This window comes from Molothrus aeneus, chromosome 6 (assembly GCF_037042795.1).
Source record: "Molothrus aeneus isolate 106 chromosome 6, BPBGC_Maene_1.0, whole genome shotgun sequence".
NCBI lineage: Eukaryota > Metazoa > Chordata > Aves > Passeriformes > Icteridae > Molothrus > Molothrus aeneus.
The window spans coordinates 48,934,703-48,958,650 of record NC_089651.1 but is presented as its reverse complement, the minus strand read 5'-3'; the positions used below and the strand labels follow the sequence as shown (position 1 = coordinate 48,958,650).

Here is a 23,948-nt window from a genome sequence, read left to right as displayed (position 1 = left end):
CTCTGTTTGACTCAGTTAAAAGGGCCCAAAGTGACCTTAAACCAACCCACCCAATTTAAAAGCCTCAGTACTCTCTAGTGGATTTGTTATCTAGCTAGGTATCAATTATTGCTCAGAGAATTTTTTTTCCCCTTACATTGCTAAATCACGAATATGAATGGTTGGAATAATATTCTTGCCATCTCCAAAAACAGGTATTGCAGGTGTCTCACCAAGCCAACACATCTGAAAATCAGAGAATAAAGTGAGAAAAAAAGGTTACTTATAACTAGAGCTAAAAAAAAGGAACATTTGATTACTAGGCAAATCTGTATATTCAAGATTTAAAGTTCAGTTTATTGAATAATTAATAGAACTGCAGTAAAGGAGATCATTCTTGAGAAGTACTGATTGCCAGACTACTAAAAGCAAGAGGGTTTTTTTTAAGACTATTCTTTAATCTTGGCAAATATTACTTTTTAATCACCCTAAGGAAAAAAAAAAAAGACTGTTGAAAAGAAAGACATTTCCCTGGATTCCATTTACATGACAGACATGTTCTCACTGGAAGGTACATATGGAGATACTGTTCAAAAACTAGAGAAATATCTAAGAAAAAATAGAGCCAAAAAAAGGAAAAACACTTCCACTGTAGCTAAAATGTTTCAAAAGGATCAAATAAACAGTTCTGCTCATGAAAGCATTGAGCTTATGATGCCAAGGCTGCTAAAAATGGATTCAATTCCAGTGCAGTTTGCCCCTGGAAATTAAATGATCCTTCAAATGTAGTTGGATGTCTACCTTAAAAAAGTAGTGAAAGAGTCCTTCCTCAGCTCCATATTGGTGTCCTGAGGCAACCACATAAGTTGTAAACTTTTTTTTGTTCTGTAAAGTGAAATCAGAAAGAAAGTTTTCATTAAAATCTGGTACTGCAATTGGGATACAGGTTTACACTGACTCTTGAAAACATGTACACTAAATACACAAAGTGTGCAAACTGTATCACTTCCAAGTTGTAACTAGTTCAATTGTTGCATATCCTGTAGCTTCCTGAGTCATATTATTATTACTTCCTTCAAGAAAAGCTGTCTACAGCTGTCTTCCAAAAAAAGGTCTGTCTACATTTGAACAAAAATTATAAGATTAAAATAAAATTAAGAGATAAAATTTGGAAGTTATGTAAATCAATTGAGTGAACAGGATAATTCATGCTTCTACTTCCTATTTTCAGGAAAAAATAACTCTGAAATTCATGGAAGCTATTTTTTTCACTGCATTTTATTTGCATTTGGCTGTCTAAAGGAGCAGAAAATGCTGGATTAATGATTTTACAATTCTTTTACTTTCATTTTGATGCACTATTAAAAAAAATCTTTGAACTATTTAAATGGTTTGCTAACCACAAATCATGATTAACCCACATATTTTTGGCTGATCTGTGTAATGTCATAAAATTGCCTGTCTGCTTGGACATACATGTTACTGTTTGTATCAATGGTGAGGATGGTTATACAGGGGAAAAAAAATTAAATAATTGTAAAGGAAAAAAGCTTTTGAAGAAGTTTTTTGAATTAGTCAATTTAAATTTTTTTAAGATGAAACAAAATTATTAAATAATTGTCATGTTGTAAATATCCTAGGCATTATATATCTTCATCATAAAATGTAAAAGAACCTGCCTTTATCACAGTGGGAATACATGTGCAGATTTGGGATCTATAATTTTTTTTGGGGGGGAGGGGGGGAGAAATGGACCTTTTGTTATCATCTTTACAATATTTTAGAAACAGAAAAATAAGGCAGGTCTTAGCCAATCTTTGATTATATAAGCAAAGCACCATGTAACTCGATGACAAGTTGCAAAGTCAGTGTGTTGTATCTATTTGGCTTTATCTATATACTTAGAAAGTGAAACTTTTTTATAAAAACTACTTCAACTGAACTGAATTCAACAGCTTGTTATTAATCATGAGAAACACTAAAATTAGAAGATATTACAGACAGCAGAAGAGCTTCCACACTGTAAGGACAGCTGCCTTTTTCAAACACTGCTAGGGCCACAGGAGGACTTTGCCCTGGGATGAGCACAGAAGAGAGCTACAGCAGAATATCTCTAACTCCAGGCATGGCAGGGGGTGATCTGGTTAGTATGTCCTAGGGTTAACACATCTGGATAGAAATTCCCACTGTGGCCAACAGCATCATGAAGCAACTGCTCATATGTATATCAGTGGTCAAACAAGGATCACCCCTAGTTATGGGTCAGATGGCAACCACCAACCATCACTGAACCCCCTGGATACACCTCTGTGGATACCTGGAGCTTGGACTGTAAGGTAAACCACCACAGCAGCAACTTGAGATAAGATAAAGGTGGTGTTATCCCAGACAATGCATTACAAAACATTATAAAGCTTACATTGACAAAGCTTGGGGAGAAGAATTATAATGCTGATAATGCTGATAATTATCACAAAATGCAGAATTTACAGGCCATAAGGAAAGCCAGCTCAGCAAGTGTGCTGAAATCTGCTCCAGCTGGGTAAAACAGTAATTCTGGCAGGGGAAGGTTATGACCACCAACTTATGGCCTTCCCACCCAAGAAACTCATCAACTCAAACGAAGAGAAAGACTGAGCTTGGGACTAATTAGCATTAGAAATGAGGGAATAATTTAACCAATAGATTAAGAGAACTCTGTGGCCAATGAACACTATTTCCTTTGTTTGCTAAAATGTATGAATAGGAAAAGTTTTGAACTATCTTGGGACCCCCATCACTGAGAAGCCCAGTATGAAGAAGGACCAACATATGCCACCGGATCCTTGTGTGGTGACTATCTTCTGCTTGATCTCTGTCCTCTGTTTTCTATTTCTTCCTATCTCTCTACCTCATATTCATTGTTAAATAAAATCTGTATAATTGACGTCAGTTTGTGGTCTCATTTGCATCTTAATTTGGGTAGAGGTATCTCTTACTACTAGGATCTTAACACATACTGAGTTTGCTTGGGTAATTCCATGACAGATTGTGTTTGCACCTAAGAGCAGCAGCTCCCAGGGCTGCTTTGGACTGCAGACATGTCCCAGAAGATACATAGTAATTTCTGTCTCCTAGCAGGAAAACCTGCCTCTTCTGAATGCACAGGAGGTGCTATTTCTCATTTCCCTTAAAAAGAATGTAACACAGGATTTTCTTCCATGTGCCTTGTGCTAACTCCTGCCTTATGTGAAGACAAACCATAGTTTTGCACTGAGTGCTGTATTTCACTGAAATGCATACCTCTAAAACAGGTTCAATTCCTCTAACAATAGTTACTTAGTGTCACAAGCCACCCATTGAGAAGGTACTACTTGACGTTACTTGGCTATAGGTAATTTTAAAAATAGGGCAATTCTTAGGGAAGTTGCTGTTCCTCGCGGCACGTTTAGTCCCGGGTAAGGAATGTCACGTTCCCGTGTGCTGTTCATTAAAGCCACTAGGTGTCACTTTCTAGCTGAGATCCTCAGTTCCGGGCTGTGGTTGTTCTGGCTTGTTTGCTTGCTCCTTAAAAATTGCTTGAAGTGAGAAACAGGTCTAAATGGATTCGGGAACTGTGATGTCACTGAGAACAGAGATGAGGGATGAAGAGGCTTTTCTGCCTTTGGCAGGCAGATATTTCTCCAAGGATTCTGAATTTAGCAGGACCCCAGAGACTGCAACTTCTGAGAAAAGTGGCACAACCTCAATGCCCTGAATGCCACAAAGGTAAAGGTAAAAAATTGCTAGGGATAAAAACCAAAGACTCTTAAACTCTCAGACTGTTACTAAATTTTAATAAAAAATAGGTGAGAGGTACACTTATGCAGAGAGGTGAAATCTTGCTTTAAGAAACAACTTCCATTAAATTGCACTCTGAACAGGCAATAAGGCTTAGAAAACCTTCTATTCTTGGTGCAAGAGCTTTTTTACCTGGCTGGCTGATGAATTCTAGTGTCTGAGGTCTTTGCAGGGAATGATAACACTGTAATTTCTTTCACTGGTGGCATATTTCCTAGATACCACTGAATTTAGGAATGAGTAAAGATTGTAATCCAGAAGTCTTCAGCCATCACAGGAAGCCAAAGCTGATTCCATGGGAAGAACAGATGCTTTGGAGCCATCCTGTTCCAAAGTGCTGACAGAAACCATCCAAGGGCAGTGATACACATTGGTGCTGACACTGGAGTTCTGGAGCAAAGGGGCTCCTTTTGAAAGGGTTACAGCAGGTGGTATTGAAAATATTCAAGATGCCTTATCATGTACTGCTACATATCTGTCTTCTTAACAGATGTTCAGCCTGGCAAACACTTAGAAGCTAATTATATAAATACTTTTGGTGTGCAGTGACTCAGTGCTTTGGACTAGTCAGAAAAATTGTCAATAATTCATCTGGGTATTAAGTGGTGGCAGAAGTTAACACAAGGTTTGATAGATGTTGTTGAAAATTTTCGTGTTGTTAACATTGCAGGTGTGAAACTCATCCCATGGTCTTACAAATCCATGTTAGCATAGTAAGAGAAAAAACAATTTACCACTGCTTTTTCAAGCTGTAAACCAAATTTTTACTTGTATTCTGTACTATTAGATCCACAGTAGAACAGAATATAATTTCTAGTGCTATTTTCTCAGCAGGACATAAGAGAGCAAATATATGCTCAAACTAGAGAAAAGTTTTTTTCACAATAAACTCTGTTATTAGCTGGATAAATTTCTGAAATGGACATTGAATTATATTGATTATGGGAGACTCCAAACATAGGAAAAAGAATGACCAGATGGCACCTTCATCATCAGTGTATTTTGTTGTCTTTGAACCTCTTCACTACTCCACCACTAATAACAACAGCTTCCATTTTCCTGAATTGTAAGCTGAGCCACTATTGGTATTTATTTAATAACAGTTCTTAAATACAAATAGAGGCATAGTCTGTTCTCTAGTAAGATTAATGGCCTAATCAGACCAAAGCAAGCAAAGCTGAAGGAGGGGATTTAAAAACATGTAAAGTGTAAATGTAAAGTGTAAATGTGTATTTTAGCTATTCTGTGTCAGCTCTATGACCGTGATTTTAAAGTAAATTATTGGGTGGGGCAAAAGTCAACAAGGCCTCTGTTCCAAGAGCACAAACTATCCAGGACATGATAGGTGTGGCCAGAACATCTAAGTATTTAAATGAGTTGTGATACTAACATAGCTTGTTGATATTTAAAGATACTGCTTCTCTTTAGAGCAGTACTAATATCTCATTCCTCTACAATCTTTCTTCCTCAAATCTTTCCACACAGACCCCAGTTTTGATTGTCTCTGGTACAACCAAAGAAACAGTATTTTTTTAAGATGAGCATGATTTACTCCCTACCTAAGAAAAAGAAAAGAAATTGGGATTTATATTATGCATACACTTGGGTTTCAAAGGACATTATAGTATTCTCCATGCTACTATATTTTATTAATAATTTGTGTCATCCATATTTATAAGGACAATATTATATTCTTAACATTTATTCAAACGGTTTATAAATTCCGTTATTATGATAAAGCTCTAAATAAGGAGACAAACTAGCTTATTTTTATAAAAAAGTTCTATACATACAGTTTTCCCGAGTTTTGCAATGTGTTTTTCAGCATTTATGTGATCCACAAAGCCAGGATGAGACCTTCTTTTGCGAAAATCTTCTTCATTAAAAGGAACGTCAGGATTTTCCTATGAAGAAAAAAAATGTGACTGATATACATTTCCTAAAACAGAATGATTTTTAAAGGTCTGTATAGTTAAAGGGCGTTCCTTAAAAGTATTTTAAAATCTGTTTTAACTTCGTCTTCATTTGAAATTCATCAAGGTTCTGAATTTGATGCTTGATGTTCAGCATTTTGAAAATGTCATTAGTTCAATTTCAAATTTCATAGTAAAAGATTTTAAACTACTTTTTATATTTTTAAAAACATTAGTTTTTATTATATATAGCATTACACAAGGTTGGAAAAACTCTATCTGTGTAAAACTGAATTTGAGAATTGCATTAGCATACTACAAAGCATCCAGCATGGCTCCTGAAAATACTTTACATATATTGATATAAAGATGTATCCAGTTTAATTATGTATTTCATTAAATATGCAGTGATTATGGGATTTTTTTAATGACTGAAAGACAGTGCATATTGTGGTTAGCGTTTGTCTTGCCTCTTAACTAAGCAACTCCTTGTCTTTCTGTATCATTATAGCCCAATGCCTAAACTTTTGTGAAAGAGAATTTCATCCAGCAATTTTGGCAGTGAGTAATGGGTAAGGGTGGAAGAATCCTAAAAACCCGCTCACTTTACCAGATATCATTGAAGTACACACCCAAAATATATTGTATAATTTAATGTAATTAATATTTTCCATTAAATGGCAACATCTGTTGAAAAAAATTAATGTTTTGATATTACTTACAGGGTCAAAGGGTTTGGTATTTGCCCAGGTCATTATTGTTGAAATGAGGATGAATAACTTTTGTTTTGCAAAAGTCTCTATTTCCTTATGTAGGGCTGTTAAATGAAAGCAAGAATTTTATTTTAAACTGTATTATTCAAACTGTAGTTTTGCTTTTATATAAAGGTCCTGGAAAGACACTCATACCAATGTTCTATGTGATGTCTTTTTAAGCAAATGCTCTTTGAGTTAATATAAAATAAAAATAAAAAATCATTAAAGAAAACAAATAGAGAAAGAAAGAAAAAGATACTGAAGAAAGAAAAGCAAGCAAACAAAGTTTATTTTAATATAAAACAATAAAATTAATTTTTTGTTATGCAAATTATTCTGTTGTCCAAATGTTCATATTATAAAGAGGAAAGCATAATTTATTTTAGCTGTCGCATAAAGAATCATATTGCACTTTCACCATGAAAGGATTCCAGCTGCCTATTAGGATTTGGGTGTAACAATAAGGAGAAAGTTTTCAAAAGGCTGCTAGCAATATTTTTTATTGAACTTTAAAGAAAAATAAACTTAAAATAGTTATATAAAATATTGAAACATTCTTTGAATATCACAGGAGCAAATTTTCTACCCACCTCCCAATGCAAAGAGATGAGATTATAGTTGACAGTTATTTAGGGAAATTACTGCCTACACAGATGTGCCATTTAAAGAGTTGGACCATTCCATGTCAGCTTCTCTCCCTTCTGAATGTGACAGTGCATTCCATGGTTCCTTGCTATTTATCCAAATAATTTGTGCAGCATTTCTCCATCAAGGAACCCAATTTTATATTAAAGTGAATCCATGATAATTTCATTACACATTGATGGCTACATACAAACCAAATTTCTGTTCAGGTAAAGCTATACTAACCAGAAGCAGCCCATGTTGCTTCCTCAATTTGGCTTGCATCCTCAGTGATATTATATAAAACAATTTCACACTCAAGCAAGTGGCTTAAGAGTTCTTCTTGAGAAGAGACCTGAGGGAAAAACAGTCAGATTCTCTCATTAGAGAAAAAAAAAAATTCCTCTTCTAGTTAAATATCTGGATAGAATGTGGTTTTCTAACACTAGGATGTTGGAATTATTCATAAGATTGTTACCAAACTTTTATCTGTCAGATACAAGAAAGCTGATAAAATGGAAATCAAATGCTGAAATTTCTAATTTAGAGTACATGTTAACATAGATGAAAAATACAGACTTTTAATGGTATTTTAGGATCCATATTTTTAGTGCATTTGTGAGTATTGAAAATATCTACTACTTATCCAGGTATTTTAAACAACTATCCATTGGCAGAATAGAGAAGACATAAAAAATGTCACTTTCCTTGCAAGATAGCACCCTGTAATTTTTATTAACTTCAGATTATCTGTATTACTTGATCAAATACTTGAGCAAGTCCAGCAAACACTTTGGGCAAAAGCAGGGGTTTAAACTAAACACTGCCAGGTATAATTTCCTGATTGAACAGTTCAGCTGCACAGACATCTGAATCAAAATTTTCAAATGTTGGAAGAGATTCTTCAATAAGAAGAATAATAACCGGTTTATAACAAGCAGTTTGAGACAGAGGCAATTTCTAGTTTCAGAAAACTAAATCAAGCAATAAGCAATCACATCCACAAGAGCAAGCCTCCTTTAGTTAATTAAACTCTGGACATACACATTTTTATACAAAGATGGAGGTACTCAGAACAATTAGCTGCTAGTGAAAGCTGTGATTTCAGTGAACAGTTAAGAAGGACACTAACTTTGAGTCCAGCATCACTACCTTCAAAATGCTGATAAAAGACAAAAAGATGAGAGATACTTGAAGTGTAAGCTTTGAGAAAAAAAGAAAGCAGACCTGTGGATCAATAAGACAGATTTTTTTTTTTTTACAAAAATTATGAAGAGGACATAATTTTTTTTCTGTCTGAGTTCCTTCCTTTTTTATTTGCTGTGTCAGACCTAGAAGAGAGGAAGCCAGAGCACATGCAGGAAGCAGAAAGAGTAAAGCAGATATATACAGCTTCCAGCAGGAATGAAATTTCATTAGTGCCGGTCATTTTACATGACCTGTGGATATTTCTAATGTTGTCTAAAGGCAATCTGAAATCAGACTCATACTTACTGCATACGTTTCCTTTGCAAACTGTAGATCAGCACTCTCTGGTTTAGAAAGAGTACCCACTATTTCATAGATTTCCCCTGTGCTCGTTGGATCAACAGGGGATTCATTTTCATCTCCCTCCTCTTCTTCTTCTGGGCTTTCAAGCGTCGCCCCAACAACGCAAGTGGATAAATACTGCAATATAAAGACACATAATTTGTATACAGGTACCTATTGAGCCCTACACAGCTTGTCGTAATGTCCAGAAGGCACCAGCACCGTCTGACCAGCCCTGCTCCGGCTCTTCAGAAACAGCTTCCCATTGAGGGGAAAGCCTTAGGGACTGCTCAGCCTCAGCTGGAATGTTTCGGCTCGCCTTGTGTCCCACGCCTCAGAGCCGAGGGTGCCGGCGAGTCCCGGGATGCCCCTGCTCCGCACCTGGCTCCTCTCGGGCAGGGGGCGCTTCACAGGGAACTTCATTATCGCCCTCCACAGCGATCAGCTGCTGCCTGAACTCTCCCGACCGGCTTTATTCCCCGCTTCCTGTTCCTAACTCTTTATTTTTACTCCTCATTTTTACTCCATTTTATCTCTTTAATTGCTCCGGTGCCTCTCCTCAGCTGACCCTCCGGTCCGCCCGGCCGAGCTCTCCGGGCACCAGCCACGACTCCCCCGCGGGCGGAGGTGCCTGAGGCAGGACGAAGCCGCGGCCGGGAGCAGCTGCGGGCCCTCCCCGTGGTCACCTTGCCGATGCTGCGGCCGCAGTAGGAGTCGAGGTGGTTGAGGAAGATGCGGCGGCCCGGCGGCACCTCCTCCTCCATGGCCCAGCCCGGGACGCGGCCCGTTGCCACGCGACCGCCGGCGGCCGCACTTCCCCCGGCCGCCGCTGGGGGCGCGCCGCCTGTAGCGCCGCCCCGGCACGGTGGTCGCGCGCTGCGCGCAGGCGCTGTGGGTACCGGGCCCGGCCCGGGACAGCCCCGGCCCCTCAGTCTGGGACTTTGCTCGGAACGGCGCAATGCGCGTGTGGCACTGCCGAGACAAAAATAGATGGTAATTGGGTTATCCGCCGGCCTTTCCGCCAGCAGGCAGGCTATGGGGCTGCCTAGGCGATTCACAGACTAACGGCTACAGCAGCAGCACTTATTCAGCGCTCCGGACAATGGAAACCACTGGCAGCCGAAGGAGACCTGAGATTGTCCCTCCTCAGTGCTGCAGACGTTCCCTCCATAGGGGCAGCAACGCCTCAGCACAGGCATGGGACAGCATTTTGCTCATCCTCAGTAACCTAGAAGTGGTGGAATGACATTGCTGTCCCACTTTTGGGTTAACACTGTGTTATACCTGAAAGTATGTTTATAATAAGCACATAAAATGACAGTGTAAAGACCTCCAAAACAAAAAAAACCCAAACAAACAAACCCCAAAATTTAGTAATGAAACATTACTTTGGCATTTTTCCACTTGGATTTCTAACACTCCAAGTCCTTTACAATCACATATCATACCTTACCTTGCTGTTTCATGACAAAGTTTCAGCTGATAGAAGTTTGCAACCAGTTTTCCAAATAGTCCACAGCTATTTAAGATTTGTCCAAGGGCATGATGATTTCAGTTGTTCACTTCCAACTTTACAATAGCTCCACCCCCCACAAGAAAACTTCAACACAGCAGTCCATTTATTTAATTCTTTAGTCATTGAAATTGAACAAGTAAATCAGTTGCAAGGAAAAATATTCAAATATAAATTTGCTGAAGTACATTCTCCTCACAGAGGACTAACCACGTGCCACAGACCTGTGTGCAAAAGAGAGCCTATGAACAATTTCTGGAGCATGAAGGCATACCCTAGGGCAGTGGACTAGTTTCAGAAATTTCAACCCAAAAAGATAATAATCATGAAATTAAGCTCTCGAAAACAGAAGCACTAATTACAGTTGTCCTGTCATAGTTGCACATTGCTAACTCAAAGCCATTACAAAAGCTTTGGTAGGCTTGTCTGATCCATATGACTAACCTTAGCAGGTAGAAGCCAACATAGCTCTACTGAATCTGTGAGAACCAATAAATCCCTAAATGTGGCTCCAAAAAAGCTACTGCATGTAGTTGTCACAAAATCATAGAAGAATAATGGCATTGTTTAAATAAAGACACACAAATATAGAAATAATAGAATACAAAAAGTGTGAACGTCACAGAATGTCAGTTCAACTGTACAAGCATTTCCACCCAACTCTAATTTTTAAAAAGTCTACCATTCAGTACATACTTGAAAAATTATAGCAGAACAATAGATTTATAAAGAGAGTTGTACCAGTTTTTAAGTAGAAAATACAAGTTATATCTTCCAGATTGTATTAATCTTAGCAAATTTCAATACAGCCTTTGGTTTCAAACCAATACAACGCAATTAACATTACAGTGCTTACTTTAGTAGTCATTAGGAGAGGACACTGTACAATTGAGGGAGAAAACGTGAAAACTGGGAGTACCAAAGTACTGTATTATAGAAAGTAAAGCAAAAATACTCTTGAGTATATCCTGTACATCATGTAAATACACATTCAAAATAGTAAACAGGCCTTCCAAGCCTCTCAAACAGTTGCAGTACATATTTATAGCATAGATAACATCATTTTTAGGATATGTGTAGCCCATTATTTCTGTGCTTAATCATTTGTGTTTCAGACAATACATTCATATATAAGCAGTTCATCTCATGTATTATTTGGAGCTTGCTGGCTGCCATAGACAAGTACAGATCAGTTAATGCTGAGCCTTGCTTTTAACTCAGATACTGCCACTATACAAGCAATGCTCAACTGTTGAAGAACTATCTTTCTAGCTAGAAAGCTGACAACTTTCAGATTTATGTATAGCAAATCAAGCAGGAATTCCTTGCAGAAGTTTTCCAGTAATTTTTTCATTAACTGGGTAGAGCAAGTAGTTACCTTCTGTTTTAAAAAGAAGGCATGAAAATTATCAGTAAGCACACACACAAAGAATTACTTATATCTATAACATTAAGTCTCTATTTTTTTACTTTGGATACTAAGACTTGGAAAAGAGACCAAGGCTTTTGAACATTGTATGGAGCAACTTACATGCTCATTTACAACAGAAAGTAAAAATCAAGAATTTTTTCTGCTATTTATCAAAGCGGCTTTTAATAACATTGAGATATATGCAAAACCATGGTAGCAAAATGTTATATAATATCCTTGTTATAACATATAAATGTTATATAATAATGTAGTAACATGAAGTAGACTTTAATCCAAGAAATGAAGCTTAAGATGTTTGTAAGGAAGATCTCAGTGCTTCATACTAAGAATTCCTTCCAGCACTGAATCTTCCTCATGTCTGGGTAAGTCATGACTGACTTTCTTTCTTCAAAGCTTCTAGTCTTTGTAGTAATGCATTTCCAAACACCTCTCGATATGCAGGGCTGAGAGAGTCCAACAAGGAGTAGACAGTTTCATGATACGGAGTTTGCAGTCTATCATCAGTCTGATCAAAGTCATAAGCTACTACCTGCAACAAAGAATTGGGTGGTTAAATTTCTGTGGTGATGATCACCTTGGTACATGTAGCACAACATTTAACTTTGCCAGTCAGGGTAGTACAGAACAATGCTTTGTAAGAACAAAAAATCCTGAATTTAAATCGCAGTCTCTGCTTTCTACTATGGAGCTTACTGGTTATACAGTATTTAAGAGATTTTCAAATATCTTTTTGACCAAAACTCAGAATGTTAGTAAAATACATCCTTTGAAAAGAAGTCTCATATCTACATGTCTGTACAAAAATTACAAATGGTGCAAAAAAAAAAAAATTGTATAGATGTTGTATTACTGACTTCTTCGGGTACCTGAGAAACCCGAAGATTGACATAGCTGTAACAAATTACTGATTCTATCTCCGCCATTTTGTGTCTTAAATAAATTCCTGGTTTTTTATTTACTTCCCTTCTTGCTCTGTTGGAAGTAACTAGCTAAAGTTCCCTCTTCTAGAAGAAAACATGTGGATCAGGCTTTCATAAAAGTACAAGAGGAATATGTGTGGTTGTCAGTGAAGTATTTTTCTAGGCACCTTTTGAATACAGTCATTGTTCAAAACAAAGAAGTTTAAGAAATGACAAAAATTAGCTTACCCTGAGTCCTGCTTCAGTGAGCTCCAGACAGTATCTGTTTCTTTCCCTGGTTTCCACATTGATGTATGCCACATCCTCTGCACAGGGAAGGGTTTTTGACACAAACATGTTGCTGACAGCAAACAAAACATCATTTACAACAGCTTCAGCTTCTAGTCTCATATCTTTCACGTCTGTTCCTTCAAAGTCTCTATAATCAGAATCCTCTTCAAAACCTGTATTATTGGGCAACTCCATAGGATTGCAATCAGTCTCCATTCTGCACATAAAAACATTTATTTTAGACTTATTATACCACTGTACTCAATAGATAATAACACTATAAATATAAATAAATATAAACCACAAGTTATAATTTAAACAGATGTATTTAACATTGTCCAAAAAAAAGGGAACTATGATACTCAGTGACTTCCAAACTCATGAAATGACAGTCTAGAGAACTCAAACACAAGATATTTAGAACAAGTGCTGAAGAAGTTTACATGAATATTTAGAAGTGGTATCAGCATCACTGAGGCTAGTTTTTCTCAGGCAAATTAACTTGTATTCTGTGGTATAGGACTCTTAAGATTCAGTGGTCATTAATTCTGCCCTTTGCTGATGCAAAATGTAGGAGGAATACAAGTCTGCCTGGAAAAAACAAAATCAATAGCTGCAGAAAAGAAAAACCTACTGTTGGTGCATATAAGGAAGACTTACAAAAATCTACGAACGAAATGGGTTATCAGAGACCTTAGGAACTAAAGGCAGCTGTTTGTTACAGTCACTAAAGAATAAAGCTCCTGTTCATCCTTTGCGCACCACTGCCGATACATTTCAGAGACACTGGCTGCTGCTCTTTGCGAGCAACTGGTACCAAAAGGGGCAGCCCCAGCGGGGTCACCGCCGCGGCTCCGGCAGAGGCCCCGCGGGTACCAGTGTGGCCAGGAGGCCTCGGCCGACACCTGTGGAACCGCCGGAGGCAGCAGGGAGAGAGAGCCCCTCGCTCGGGACGCTGCCCGAGAGCTCCGGTAGCTGAGCACTGCTGCCGGCAGGAAATGGGGGCTGCAGTCACCGATCCGCAACGTGAGGGACATTCACTCCACGGGATCCGCCGCTTCCTGCCAAATCCCACCGCCGACACACAAACAAATTTAAAAGAAGCTGAAGGCAACAGGGGAGCGGGATACCGAGCTGCGCAGCCTCCCGCTCCCAGGGACCGCATCCCCGCCGCGCCCCGGAGCGCACCCACCAGCGTCGACGGGCGTCGAGGACACGCCGCCCGACCCCGCAGGGCTCCGGACGCGCCCACCGCGCCGCTCTGCCCCGCTCGGCGGACAGCGCCCGCTCCGCTGCTTCCCGGGCCGCTCCCCGGAGAGGCGGCCCCGGCGCCACCGGCTGCACGACGCCTTCCGGCCGCACCTCCCCTCCCGCGGCCGCTTCCGCCCCCGCCTGCTCCGCGCGGCGACGCCACTTCCCGCACGTCACGGTGCCGGTGGTCGGCGGGGGGGCGCCGGGAGGAAGGGGACGAACAGCCGCGATCGGCCTGGCCGCCCTCGCCGGCGGCGCGGAGCTGACGAGCAGGGGCTGCCCTCCCGCCGGACCCCGGCCCCTTCCCGCGCAGCGCGGCTGCGGCGGCCCCTCCGCGCCCGAGAAGATGGCGGCGGTGTCCGAGTGAGGATGGAGCTGCCTGTCAGCGCCTCTTCGCCCTAGGGCGGGCAGTGCCGCCCCGCCGGGGCGTGAGGGGCGGCGGCGGTGCCGCCCGGTAGTGGGGAGCCCCCGCCGTAGCCCGCGCCGAGGAGCGAGGCTTGGCCTGGCGACCCCACTCAGCTGCTTCGCGCCTCCACTCTCCGCCCGGCCCCGTCCCGCCGCCCGGCCTCGCGGCCCCCGGCGTGCAGCCGCCATGCCGTGGCCTTTCTCGGAGTCCATCAAGAAGAGAGCCTGCAGGTACCTGCTGCAGAGGTACCTGGGCCACTTCTTGCAGGAGAAGCTCAGCCTGGAACAGCTCAGCCTGGATCTCTACCAGGGCACCGGCTCCTTGACGCAGGTCCCTCTGGATAAGTGGGTAAGAGATGCTGGCGCTTCATCCCCTCGGCTCCTGCGGCGTCTGAGGGACCAGCTGATTCTCTGCCCCCGGCTGCCACCCACTTCATTTTCAATACCCAGCCTCTTCTGTGCAAAAAGTTATAACCATAATTAGCATTTAATCCAGGGAACTGTTGTCTGATATGCTAACAGTAAAGAAAAAAAAATCTCGGCATTTGTTACAGATACATTTTTCTAGCCACACTTCGATTGTGTAATTTTTAATTATGAGAAAAGAAACAAAAACTGAAAGAAGGCAATAGCTGCTGATATTTCAGGGAGAACGAGCTAGTGTACCCCAAACTTCTAGAAATCCCTGTAGTTAATGAGTATGTTTACTGACTGCTAGAGATGGTGAAAACAAAGTAATCCCTGTGGTATCTGTGCTTTGTCTTTGTCTTGGAGACATGTTGGTTCTTAATGATAGTGTTATGCTGAGCTTAGTCTGTGTAGTTCTCTAAAGATTGTCCCCTCGTCTTGTAGTGGTGAAGGTACTTGTTGACAAAAAGAAAGCTGATTTTAGCTGGAGTTTGCTCAGCAGGTGGCCTGTCACACTCCAGTCCTGGCATGTATGTTTTTCTATACGTGTGTGTCTCTACACAGGTATTTATTTTTCCAGCCTACTCTAGAGACAGACCTTTGGATTACTGTGCTTATAATATTTTGTAAAGGTTCTTGGTTTAATTTCCAAGATTACTGCGTTCTACCTGTCAGTCGAGTGTGTCTTGTGGAGATTAAGCACTGCAGTGAATCAGTCACTGACTTCCAGGGTAGTGTAGATGACGAGCTAGGTCCTTTGCTTTAATGTTTTCCAAACCACATTTTTATTACAGTATGTACTGGTATTAGGCCACGCAGGATACATTTTAAAATACTTGTGAATATATGATGTTTAGAGGTAATGGTTTTTAATGTTGTTAGTGTGACAATATGTTCGAAAGTGGTAGGGGACAGACGCTCCAGAAATGCTCAATGCTACCAGTGCTTGAGCGTGGACTTTCTTTTGTTGTTTGCTTGTTTATTTCCTTCTTTTCTTTTCTGGCCGTGTCTGTAGCTTGTTTTCTGTGGCAGGCTTGCAGTGAGGCTGCCTCGCTTTAATTGAATTGTTATGCCCTCTAGTGGGTATCGAGCTCTCTTTGCGAGTCAGAGCGATATTATTTAAAATGTAAAATACTTTGTAACAAAGCAGTTAGGGGTCGGTACTCAGTGAAATGTGCACAACGTATACACAGTGATTAAATGAATATGCTGGAATGCTTAGCTGATCTTCCCCATTTGTGGATCAGCATTTTTCTGTTCCACTTGTAAACAATTACATGTTTGAGGCTCTCTGCACGTGACTCTCATGTATGACAGATTGCAAAAGCAGATGTCACGGAAGTACTACAGCTCTTTTTTTCCCCCCTAGTCATTGTAACCTTGTTGTCAATGAATCACCAGGATGATTGTATTTTTACATGGCATCCATTTTTGCAGACATTTCTGTTCATCTCAGCACTGTAGATAGTTTAGCCAACGTTGTATGTGTTTATTTGTAGAGATATATAGGAATTCCTGGGGCTATTAATATAATGCCCATGCTTTTTGGGGTGTAGGCTGTTCAGAAGTATCAAAATGGAATGGATGATGTTTGTGGTTGAATTTTAGTATACATTAAATACTACTTTTGTGGACTGTTGGTCAATAATGTGGAAACAAGTCCTGATGTGAAGGCTGTGTTTCAGTTTTAAAATTTCACTTGGAATGCTCTAATTACTTCCTTCTAGGAACAGCTGGCCTATTTATGAAGCAATTTAGCTCAAGAGTGCTTCAGTTTTTTTTTGCTTTTAGATAGTAAATTTCTATTTTAAAATAATAAGCAGTATACTGAAATACACTTACTTTTTATGTGCATGGGTAGCAAAAAGACATCTCAGTCAGATTTGTTCAAAATATGGTAGCTAGCTTACTTCCTGCTATAGCAAATTATTTATAAATTCATTCAAATAATTTAAATCAACATGTGGTATTTTAAAACACAGTTTTCATCTCTAATAATTTTTTTGCCTTATCTTATGCTATTGACACATATATAATTCTTAAATGTAGGTTCAAATATGAGCTTTTTGAGCTATTATTTATTTTATAAAATTTTAATATAATTGAATTTTAGTTGATTATTTGATTCCTAAATAATTTCCCAATGGACTATTCAGGTTCTGTTTCTTTAAAGTTTGTAATTTTCTGCTGCCTGAGTGGACTTTGGAACAGAAACTAGAAAAGCTGAACATGCAAGGCAAACAAAATTCTAAAGGCAAGGTTATTGAGAGCAACAAGTTAATGTGATGGGAAAGTTGCATCTGGAGATATAAGAATAAAGAAATTATCTTTTCAGAAATTTAAAATTTTAAAATTATTCTATATAATTGGAATATAATTTTAAATACCATTAAAATGGCAAAGAACTTTTAAATCCTTGTTTTTTTCAAAACTTATGATGTTGAATTTAAGCATTTTCCTAGGTAAAATCAGTAGCCTTGTTCAAAACTCAGCAAGGTCAAAACCACACTTTTTCTTGCCAGTTAAAGATTATGTCCTATTATTACAACCACTGTCTTTAGTAGGCTCTTGTTTACATTAGAAAATTGCACTCTCTGGATTTGGTATGTGAATAAGATTGGGATTTGCTTCATTAAAGCCTAACTACTTCTTGTCTAAGAACTTAAGTTTTAACTACATTTTAAAATCAAAGCACAGGCAGGAACTCACTTTTTTATTAGCCTAAGTGTGAAGAATATGTTTAATGTGTATCGATGTAATGAAACCTTTATAGAGCAATAGGAGAGTCTTCTGAGGATTGTGGAAAACTTGAAAATCCTAAATTACTGTGTTAGAGCTGGTATGATACTTTGGGCATCTTGAATGTAGCAGTGTTTATTTATAATGCTACTATAAAAATATGATGTAGAAATGGCAAGTATGTTACACAGCAAGAGGGGATTGTTTGGGTCCACTGTCACATCAAAAATGAACTTTACATTGCAATTACATGCTATGAAATACTCCTGTCATAGAAACTAAGTACTTTTTGTGCTTTTACTGTCAGCCTGTTCTCAGTTTTCTTCAAGTACTGCCAAAGAAAAAACAGATTAACTTTTGTTAGTATTCTAGTATTTATAAGAGTAAGTTAGCAGACTTTTTTTTTGTATAGTGCAAAAATACAGATTATACAGCCACCACAGAGCAATTCTGAAAACTAGGTAGTATGGAATTGAAATAGTTGAAAGTGTCTATTTTTTTGTCTTAGTATAATTAATTTCCTAGTAGCGTCAAAGTGTTTTTATTTGTTAGATGCAAAATTATGGATATGATTTAAAAAAAGTAATGATTTTTAATTTTTATTTTATTGTTTTCTAGTGTCTTAATGAGATCCTGGAGTCTGCTGATGCACCTCTGGAAGTCACAGATGGATTTATCCAATCAATTTCTTTATCTGTCCCGTGGGGGTCGTTGCTGCAGGATAACTGTGCATTAGAAGTGAAAGGATTAGAGATGGTCTTCAGGCCAAGACCAAGGCTTGGTAGGCTTATTTTTTGATTTTAGGAAAGAAGATTCTTTACAGTTTTTCAGATTCAAAAGTCTACCCTTGCTTTAGTCAATTCTTGGCCTTATTTAAATTGTCATTTAGCTTCCATACATTATTACATACCTTAATGATTGAGAGTTATAAAAAAAGAAACTGTCAGGTGTTTGTCAGTTGGTTGTCAACTCAATTAGTCGTTGCTCTGTTAAATCATTTTAAATGGTTATAATTTTCCTACTGTTGTATGTCTTCCAAGCTTTTTCAGACCTATAGAAATGGAAGTGTGGGAAGGAGTTTTTGCAGTTTTTGGGTGGTGTTTGTGCAGTTCTGTGAGGCAGTGTTAGTAGCTGGCTTTGGTTGGCAGCAGGGCAACATCATGGTGTAAGCCTTGGGGGGTTGTTAGGGAGGTTCTGTCTTTGTCTACTTCAGGCTAAAGGATGCATCTTCTTGTATGTTTAGAGAACAAAAAATGCAATTTAATTGCCATTGCAGTGTGAAATAATGACTTCTGAGTACTCTAAATACATACTAACTTTGATTATAATGCTGAGGATTGTCTGAGTTCTTCCAGCTTGTCTGTATCCACATGCTTGTTACTGATCTAGTTTAGATTGTCCTGGTGATAAATTTTTACTGGTCATCAAGCTTCCATAAATTCTGTGGAACACATAGTTCATTTTTAGTTGTGAAAATTGTTTGAATGTCTGAAGGATTTTAATTTGGTTTCTTTTTTGTAGTGTAGAGAAGGTGGAAGAAAACATTTTGTAAACATAAGAAGAAGAAAAAAAATGCGTAAAACCTATTTTTCATCTTTTGCTAGTTACCTTAAATTACTTACTTGCTTACATGTACTCTACATTTAATCTATAGTTGTTTAACTGGAATTAAGTTTTGAGCTATGTTACTTTCTGATGTAAGATTATTGCTTTGAAGGAATGGTAGTGTTAGGAAGGAACCTTTATTTCTTTACCTGCATCCAGTAGTTCTCTTTGATGTACAGTGCTTTATAATAGACCAAACAGTGTAGAAAAAACCCCATGGTGCTGGTTTTGTCACACATCTATAGCCACGTGGAGGTTTCCAGACCTGAATGCTTAACTGAAATGTTTTGCCTGTTGTAACACACTTGTATTTGAGCTAGATTTATTTTTGTCTGCCTGTACTAGAATGTGATAGTTGAATTTGTTTAACTTTTCTAACCTGTAGTTTTATAGTATTTGCTCACAATGGCCTTGGCATTAGCTGATAGGAATGCATTGTCAATTAAGTTAATCTGGCTGATGAAAAACTTGTTCAGCTTAATACATGCTGTGCTTTTGGATTTTATTATGTTTTACTTATTATGTCAGGTCTGTGTTAGGCATTTAAAACATGTTTTAATGTGCTAAGATAACATTTTAAACCTTGCTTAGTGTTTCTCCATGCAGGATATATTTCAAGAGGAATAAGAAACTTTGAAATAATTCTTAAAAATTTTACTTACTTCATTTTGCCAATTATGCCTACAAAAATATACCAATATAGTAAAAGAATTCCAGAAATTATTTAATTGCTTAAATTAGTTAAGCCACTGCTGAAAATTGATTACACTGTTGATTACCTGATTTCTTCTTGTTTATACTGAGTTTTCAAATACCAGAATCTTGCCAGTGCAGTCTAACAGATTACATTAATTTTAAAGTAGCAAAGTCGATAATGAGAGATTATAAGTAAATTTTTTTTTTAAGTATAACTTCTTACTAAGCTGTTGAAACTCTTTTCTTGATGTGCCAAATATATTGGTGTGTTTTGTCTTTATAGTTTCATGAAGTCCACGTTTAATTTATTAAGACTTATTTTACTTCACAGCATCTGGTTCTGAGCCTATGTATTGGTCAAGTTTTATGACCAGTAGTATGCAGCTTGCAAAAGAGTGTCTTAGCCAAAAATTGACAGATGAACAAGGAGAAGGGTCCCAGCCTTTTGAAGGACTTGAGAAATTTGCAGAAACTATTGAAACAGGTATGAATCAATTATTGAGATTTGAATTAACATCTGAGATTTAATTGGTTTATGTTGTGTCTCACTTTTGAAAAATGGAATCTCAACTGCCATAACTTATATGACTAATTTTCACTTGTTAGCATTGCTTGTAAAATCTAAAGAGGAATGCTGAACAAGTGATCTTGATTTTGAAGTGGGGGAAAAAAGCCCCATTTACTTCCTAAAGTATTTGTATATTTCCCTCAGTGGACAGATTGAGCTCTGTCTCAGGGCAAGTTGGTGTTTGTTTTCAGCAGAATTAATCCAGATAAATCTATGCCTGAGGGATTGATGACATGTCTTAGTTTTGGAGATGGCTGTGTAATTTATCAATTGCTAATAGTGATATTGTTGAAAGAGAAATGGAAAAAGTTTCTTCAGCTGTGTTTGTGCAAAGCTGACCTGTTGTGTTGTATGCATCCCCATAATCACACCACGTTGATAGAAGTACTTCAGAAACTGTTTTTTGTTGGAGATGGTTTTTGTAAGTGCACAAAACTAAGGGCATATGATCACATTATGTGGTGGAGAACCTTGTGCAGAAGTGTCTGAGCTAAGGGAAATATTTAAAGTCCCATCTGGAGATGGAATTATTCAGTCCAGGCAGCATGCTGCTGCAGCAATGCTTAGTAGTTAATATATGGTGCACAAGGAAGATGTTATTTTCCTTGAGGATCATCCACACTGAGCTACAGGAAAACTTGGATTGAACTGTCACTGACTCAAATGTCTGAGCCTTAGAGAGCAGTTGTATGCTATGGATATACATATTGGTCATTAATAGGACTTTATATTGTCTGTTGAAGTCTTGTTACCTTATTCAACTCAATTGATAATTTCCACTGAAATAAATATTGAGAGCTTAAAATCAAAGACCATTTAATATGGTTACAAAAGTAATCAGTAAGTTGACTTAACAGTCTGCACTGTATTTTTTTGTTTCCCCTTTTAAGTTCTAAGAAGAGTGAAAGTTACCTTTTTGGATACTGTGTTACGAATAGAACATGTGCCAGAAAACTCTAAAAGTGGAACTGCACTTGAAATCAGAGTTGAAAGGTAATTTTTTTTTAATTTTTTTTTTTTTAATATGTGGATTTTTTTTTCCCTAAGGGAATTCTTGCCATTTCCTGTAAAATACATTTTACCATTTTACTCATACAGACAATTCTTAGCATATAGTTAGACACTTGCTAGTGAGCATTGTCTTCACTAAGATTCCACTTAGCATGTTTATGCTAAAGTTATTTAACCATCAAATTAGAAGAGTTTTTTTTTTCCCAATGTACATTTTCATCAACTTCTACAGTTAATGAATAACATTTCTCAGACATTCAACAGCCAGTTTATATTGTTGGCCAGTCAGGCCATGTGTACAATTAGAAAGGGAACTGACCCCTTTGAGTAAGACACTTTAAATCTTTTTAGAAAAAAAGGCACAGTCCTGAAAAAAATCCCAAAATCCTGAAAGAATTTAGGTTCTGTGTGAGCTTTCAAAAGAGCCCATGTGAATCCTGTAATTACTTTGAACATGAATACTGTACATGTTCTTAATGTAGATTATTTTCAACCTATGGGAGAGTGTAATCATACTTTCTTGCAAAGTATTGAGATCAGCATCAAATAAAACTGATGCTTACCAAGGATTGCTAATGAAATATATTTAGTTTTAAGCATTAATAAGCTTCAGATTAGTGTGTTCTCTGGGGAATGTTCACATTTCTGGTGGTGTCCCATAGAAAAGTTAAGATTTTCACCAATTCCCAGAGAGTATTGGGTTTTCATTTCATGACAGTGGACAGCACTGTAAAAGTGTGAAGAGAGAGACCATGTACAAACTGAAAGGTTAAAAGGCACAAGGAGAAGTAACAATTTTCATGCACCCACTGTCTTAATTTCCTTTCTTTTGCCTCCCAGAACTATGTACTGTGATGAAACTGCAGATGAGTGCTCTGGAATTAATGTTCACCAGCCCACAGCTTTTGCTCACAAATTACTGCAGCTCTCAGGTGTCTCTTTCTTCTGGGATGAGTTTCCTGCATCAGCAAAGTCCTCCCCAGTGTGTTCAGCTACTCAGCTGGTAAAAATAAATACATTATATAAGAATGTAAATTGATGAAAGAATATATTGTTACACTATTAGATTAATTCTGAAGGATACAGGAGTTGAACTTGTACTTCAATCTGTGTTTGGGAAGTTTTATAATCAGTTCCTGTTAATTTTGAGGAGAGGCAAGGAAATGGACTTTAGTAGAGTCCATTTCTAGAAATGGAGGAAATTAGAAATTTGAGTAGAAATTAGGATGTATTGTACTGGAATCTGGTTACAACTTTAAGAACTAGAAATCCAAGAGCCCTGCAATTCACTATTCTGTGGAAACTTGCTCTTCTTTCAAAGGCTTAATGCTTTGCATTCTATGTGCCTTCTTTTTTCACAATTATCAGTACATGTTTTTTAAGCCTTTGTCAAACTTATAGTTTGTAAAGTGATTATTTGTATGATAGGCTTATTTGAAATGCTTATGTTTTGCATTTTTCCTAAGAAATGGGATGCATTCTTACTCCTTTATCTGTAACTTTTTAAGGCAACTGAACCAAAGCTTTCACCTAGCTGGAATCCAAAAATCATTTATGAGCCACATCCACAATTAACAAGAAACTTGCCAGAAATCACTCCCTCTGACCCTGTACAGATCTGTAAGCTGATTGGTAGAATGGAGTTAAGCCTAACATTAAAACAAAATGAAGTACTTCCTGGAGCTAAGGTTAGTCATGCTTTCCTGGTGTTTAACTAAATGAGTAGTTCTGTAGAATTTTTTTTTTTCTAGGACATATGAAAAAGGTGTAATATTTTCAGGGGAACAGAATTGCCGTAGTTTTCATGGTGATTATTTACGTTCTAACCTAATAAATATGTGTAAAAAAGACCTCTTTATGGTAGTCAGATGAGTCAGGACACACTGAAATCTGTTAAATGACAATTCTTTTATGTTAGAGAGAGACTGAATTTAAGTGTTCAGAAAACAAATAGAGACATGCTAGTGAGTATATAAGTAAAGCTGTGTAATATATTCCCCTTCTCTCCGGTTTTTAAATTGGCTGTTGACCTGTTTTGTATAGCCTACCGTATTTTATAGAAAGCATAAAGTTTCTACTGCTGTAGAGAAGGATTTTTTTTTTATGTCCAGCAATTTCTAGTCAATCTTTAACTGTTCTTGTTTATTTATTTAAGAGTCCTTGAAAAGTAAAATAACATTTCCTTGGTGTGAAATAGAGAAATGCTGCCGATTTCAAAAGTATTAATTTACAAAACAGAAGACCTTTATTGTTTTAAGGTCTATTTCAAAAGGTGCTTACTTGAATATCTCATAATTAATAAGTAAAACTAACTTTATTTTTTATTACTTTGGGAATTATTAAAGAAAAAAATAGCAGATTAATGGAATTACTGATTTTTTTCTGTTATGAGATTGTGTATTTATTTTAAGCTGATAGTCAGTGACACATCTGCATTTATCCTGCCAAGCTACATGTTGGAAGAAACACAAAATTATGTTTCTAGTTGTTTTATAGAAGATACTGGTGTA

General features: G+C 38.0%; 3 protein-coding genes across 6 annotated transcripts in view; 1 reads left to right on the top strand and 2 right to left on the bottom strand.

Moving 5' to 3' along the window:
* Positions 1–9,401, bottom strand: part of AK7 (adenylate kinase 7) — a 29,592-nt gene extending 20,191 nt beyond the window's left edge. Inside the window, exons 1-7 of the mRNA XM_066551814.1 lie at positions 9,307–9,401; positions 8,585–8,758; positions 7,337–7,445; positions 6,434–6,528; positions 5,592–5,702; positions 781–864; positions 137–225 (exon numbers count right to left, since the gene is read on the bottom strand). Of these exons, the coding sequence (XP_066407911.1) occupies positions 137–225; positions 781–864; positions 5,592–5,702; positions 6,434–6,528; positions 7,337–7,445; positions 8,585–8,758; positions 9,307–9,384 (740 nt within the window). The 5' untranslated portion in view covers positions 9,385–9,401. The remainder of the gene's footprint in view (positions 1–136; positions 226–780; positions 865–5,591; positions 5,703–6,433; positions 6,529–7,336; positions 7,446–8,584; positions 8,759–9,306) is intronic.
* Positions 9,402–10,234: 833 nt separating this feature from the next.
* GSKIP (GSK3B interacting protein) lies at positions 10,235–14,732 on the bottom strand. Of its 4 annotated transcripts, none has more exons than XM_066552941.1 (3): positions 14,662–14,732; positions 12,714–12,972; positions 10,235–12,094 (listed from the first exon to the last, which is right to left on the bottom strand). In XM_066552941.1, the coding sequence occupies exons 2-3, from the start codon at positions 12,969–12,971 to the stop codon at positions 11,933–11,935; spliced, it is 420 nt and encodes a 139-aa protein (XP_066409038.1). In that variant the 5' UTR covers position 12,972; positions 14,662–14,732; the 3' UTR covers positions 10,235–11,932. The 4 variants fall into 4 exon arrangements, with proteins under 4 accessions (XP_066409038.1, XP_066409037.1, XP_066409036.1 ...); XM_066552940.1 differs by having other exon boundaries at positions 14,647–14,668; XM_066552939.1 differs by lacking the exon at positions 14,662–14,732 and adding an exon at positions 13,948–14,107.
* Positions 14,574–23,948, top strand: part of ATG2B (autophagy related 2B) — a 45,050-nt gene continuing 35,675 nt past the window's right edge. Inside the window, exons 1-6 of the mRNA XM_066552937.1 lie at positions 14,574–14,760; positions 18,177–18,339; positions 20,191–20,343; positions 21,318–21,420; positions 22,279–22,441; positions 22,947–23,126. Of these exons, the coding sequence (XP_066409034.1) occupies positions 14,599–14,760; positions 18,177–18,339; positions 20,191–20,343; positions 21,318–21,420; positions 22,279–22,441; positions 22,947–23,126 (924 nt within the window). The 5' untranslated portion in view covers positions 14,574–14,598. The remainder of the gene's footprint in view (positions 14,761–18,176; positions 18,340–20,190; positions 20,344–21,317; positions 21,421–22,278; positions 22,442–22,946; positions 23,127–23,948) is intronic.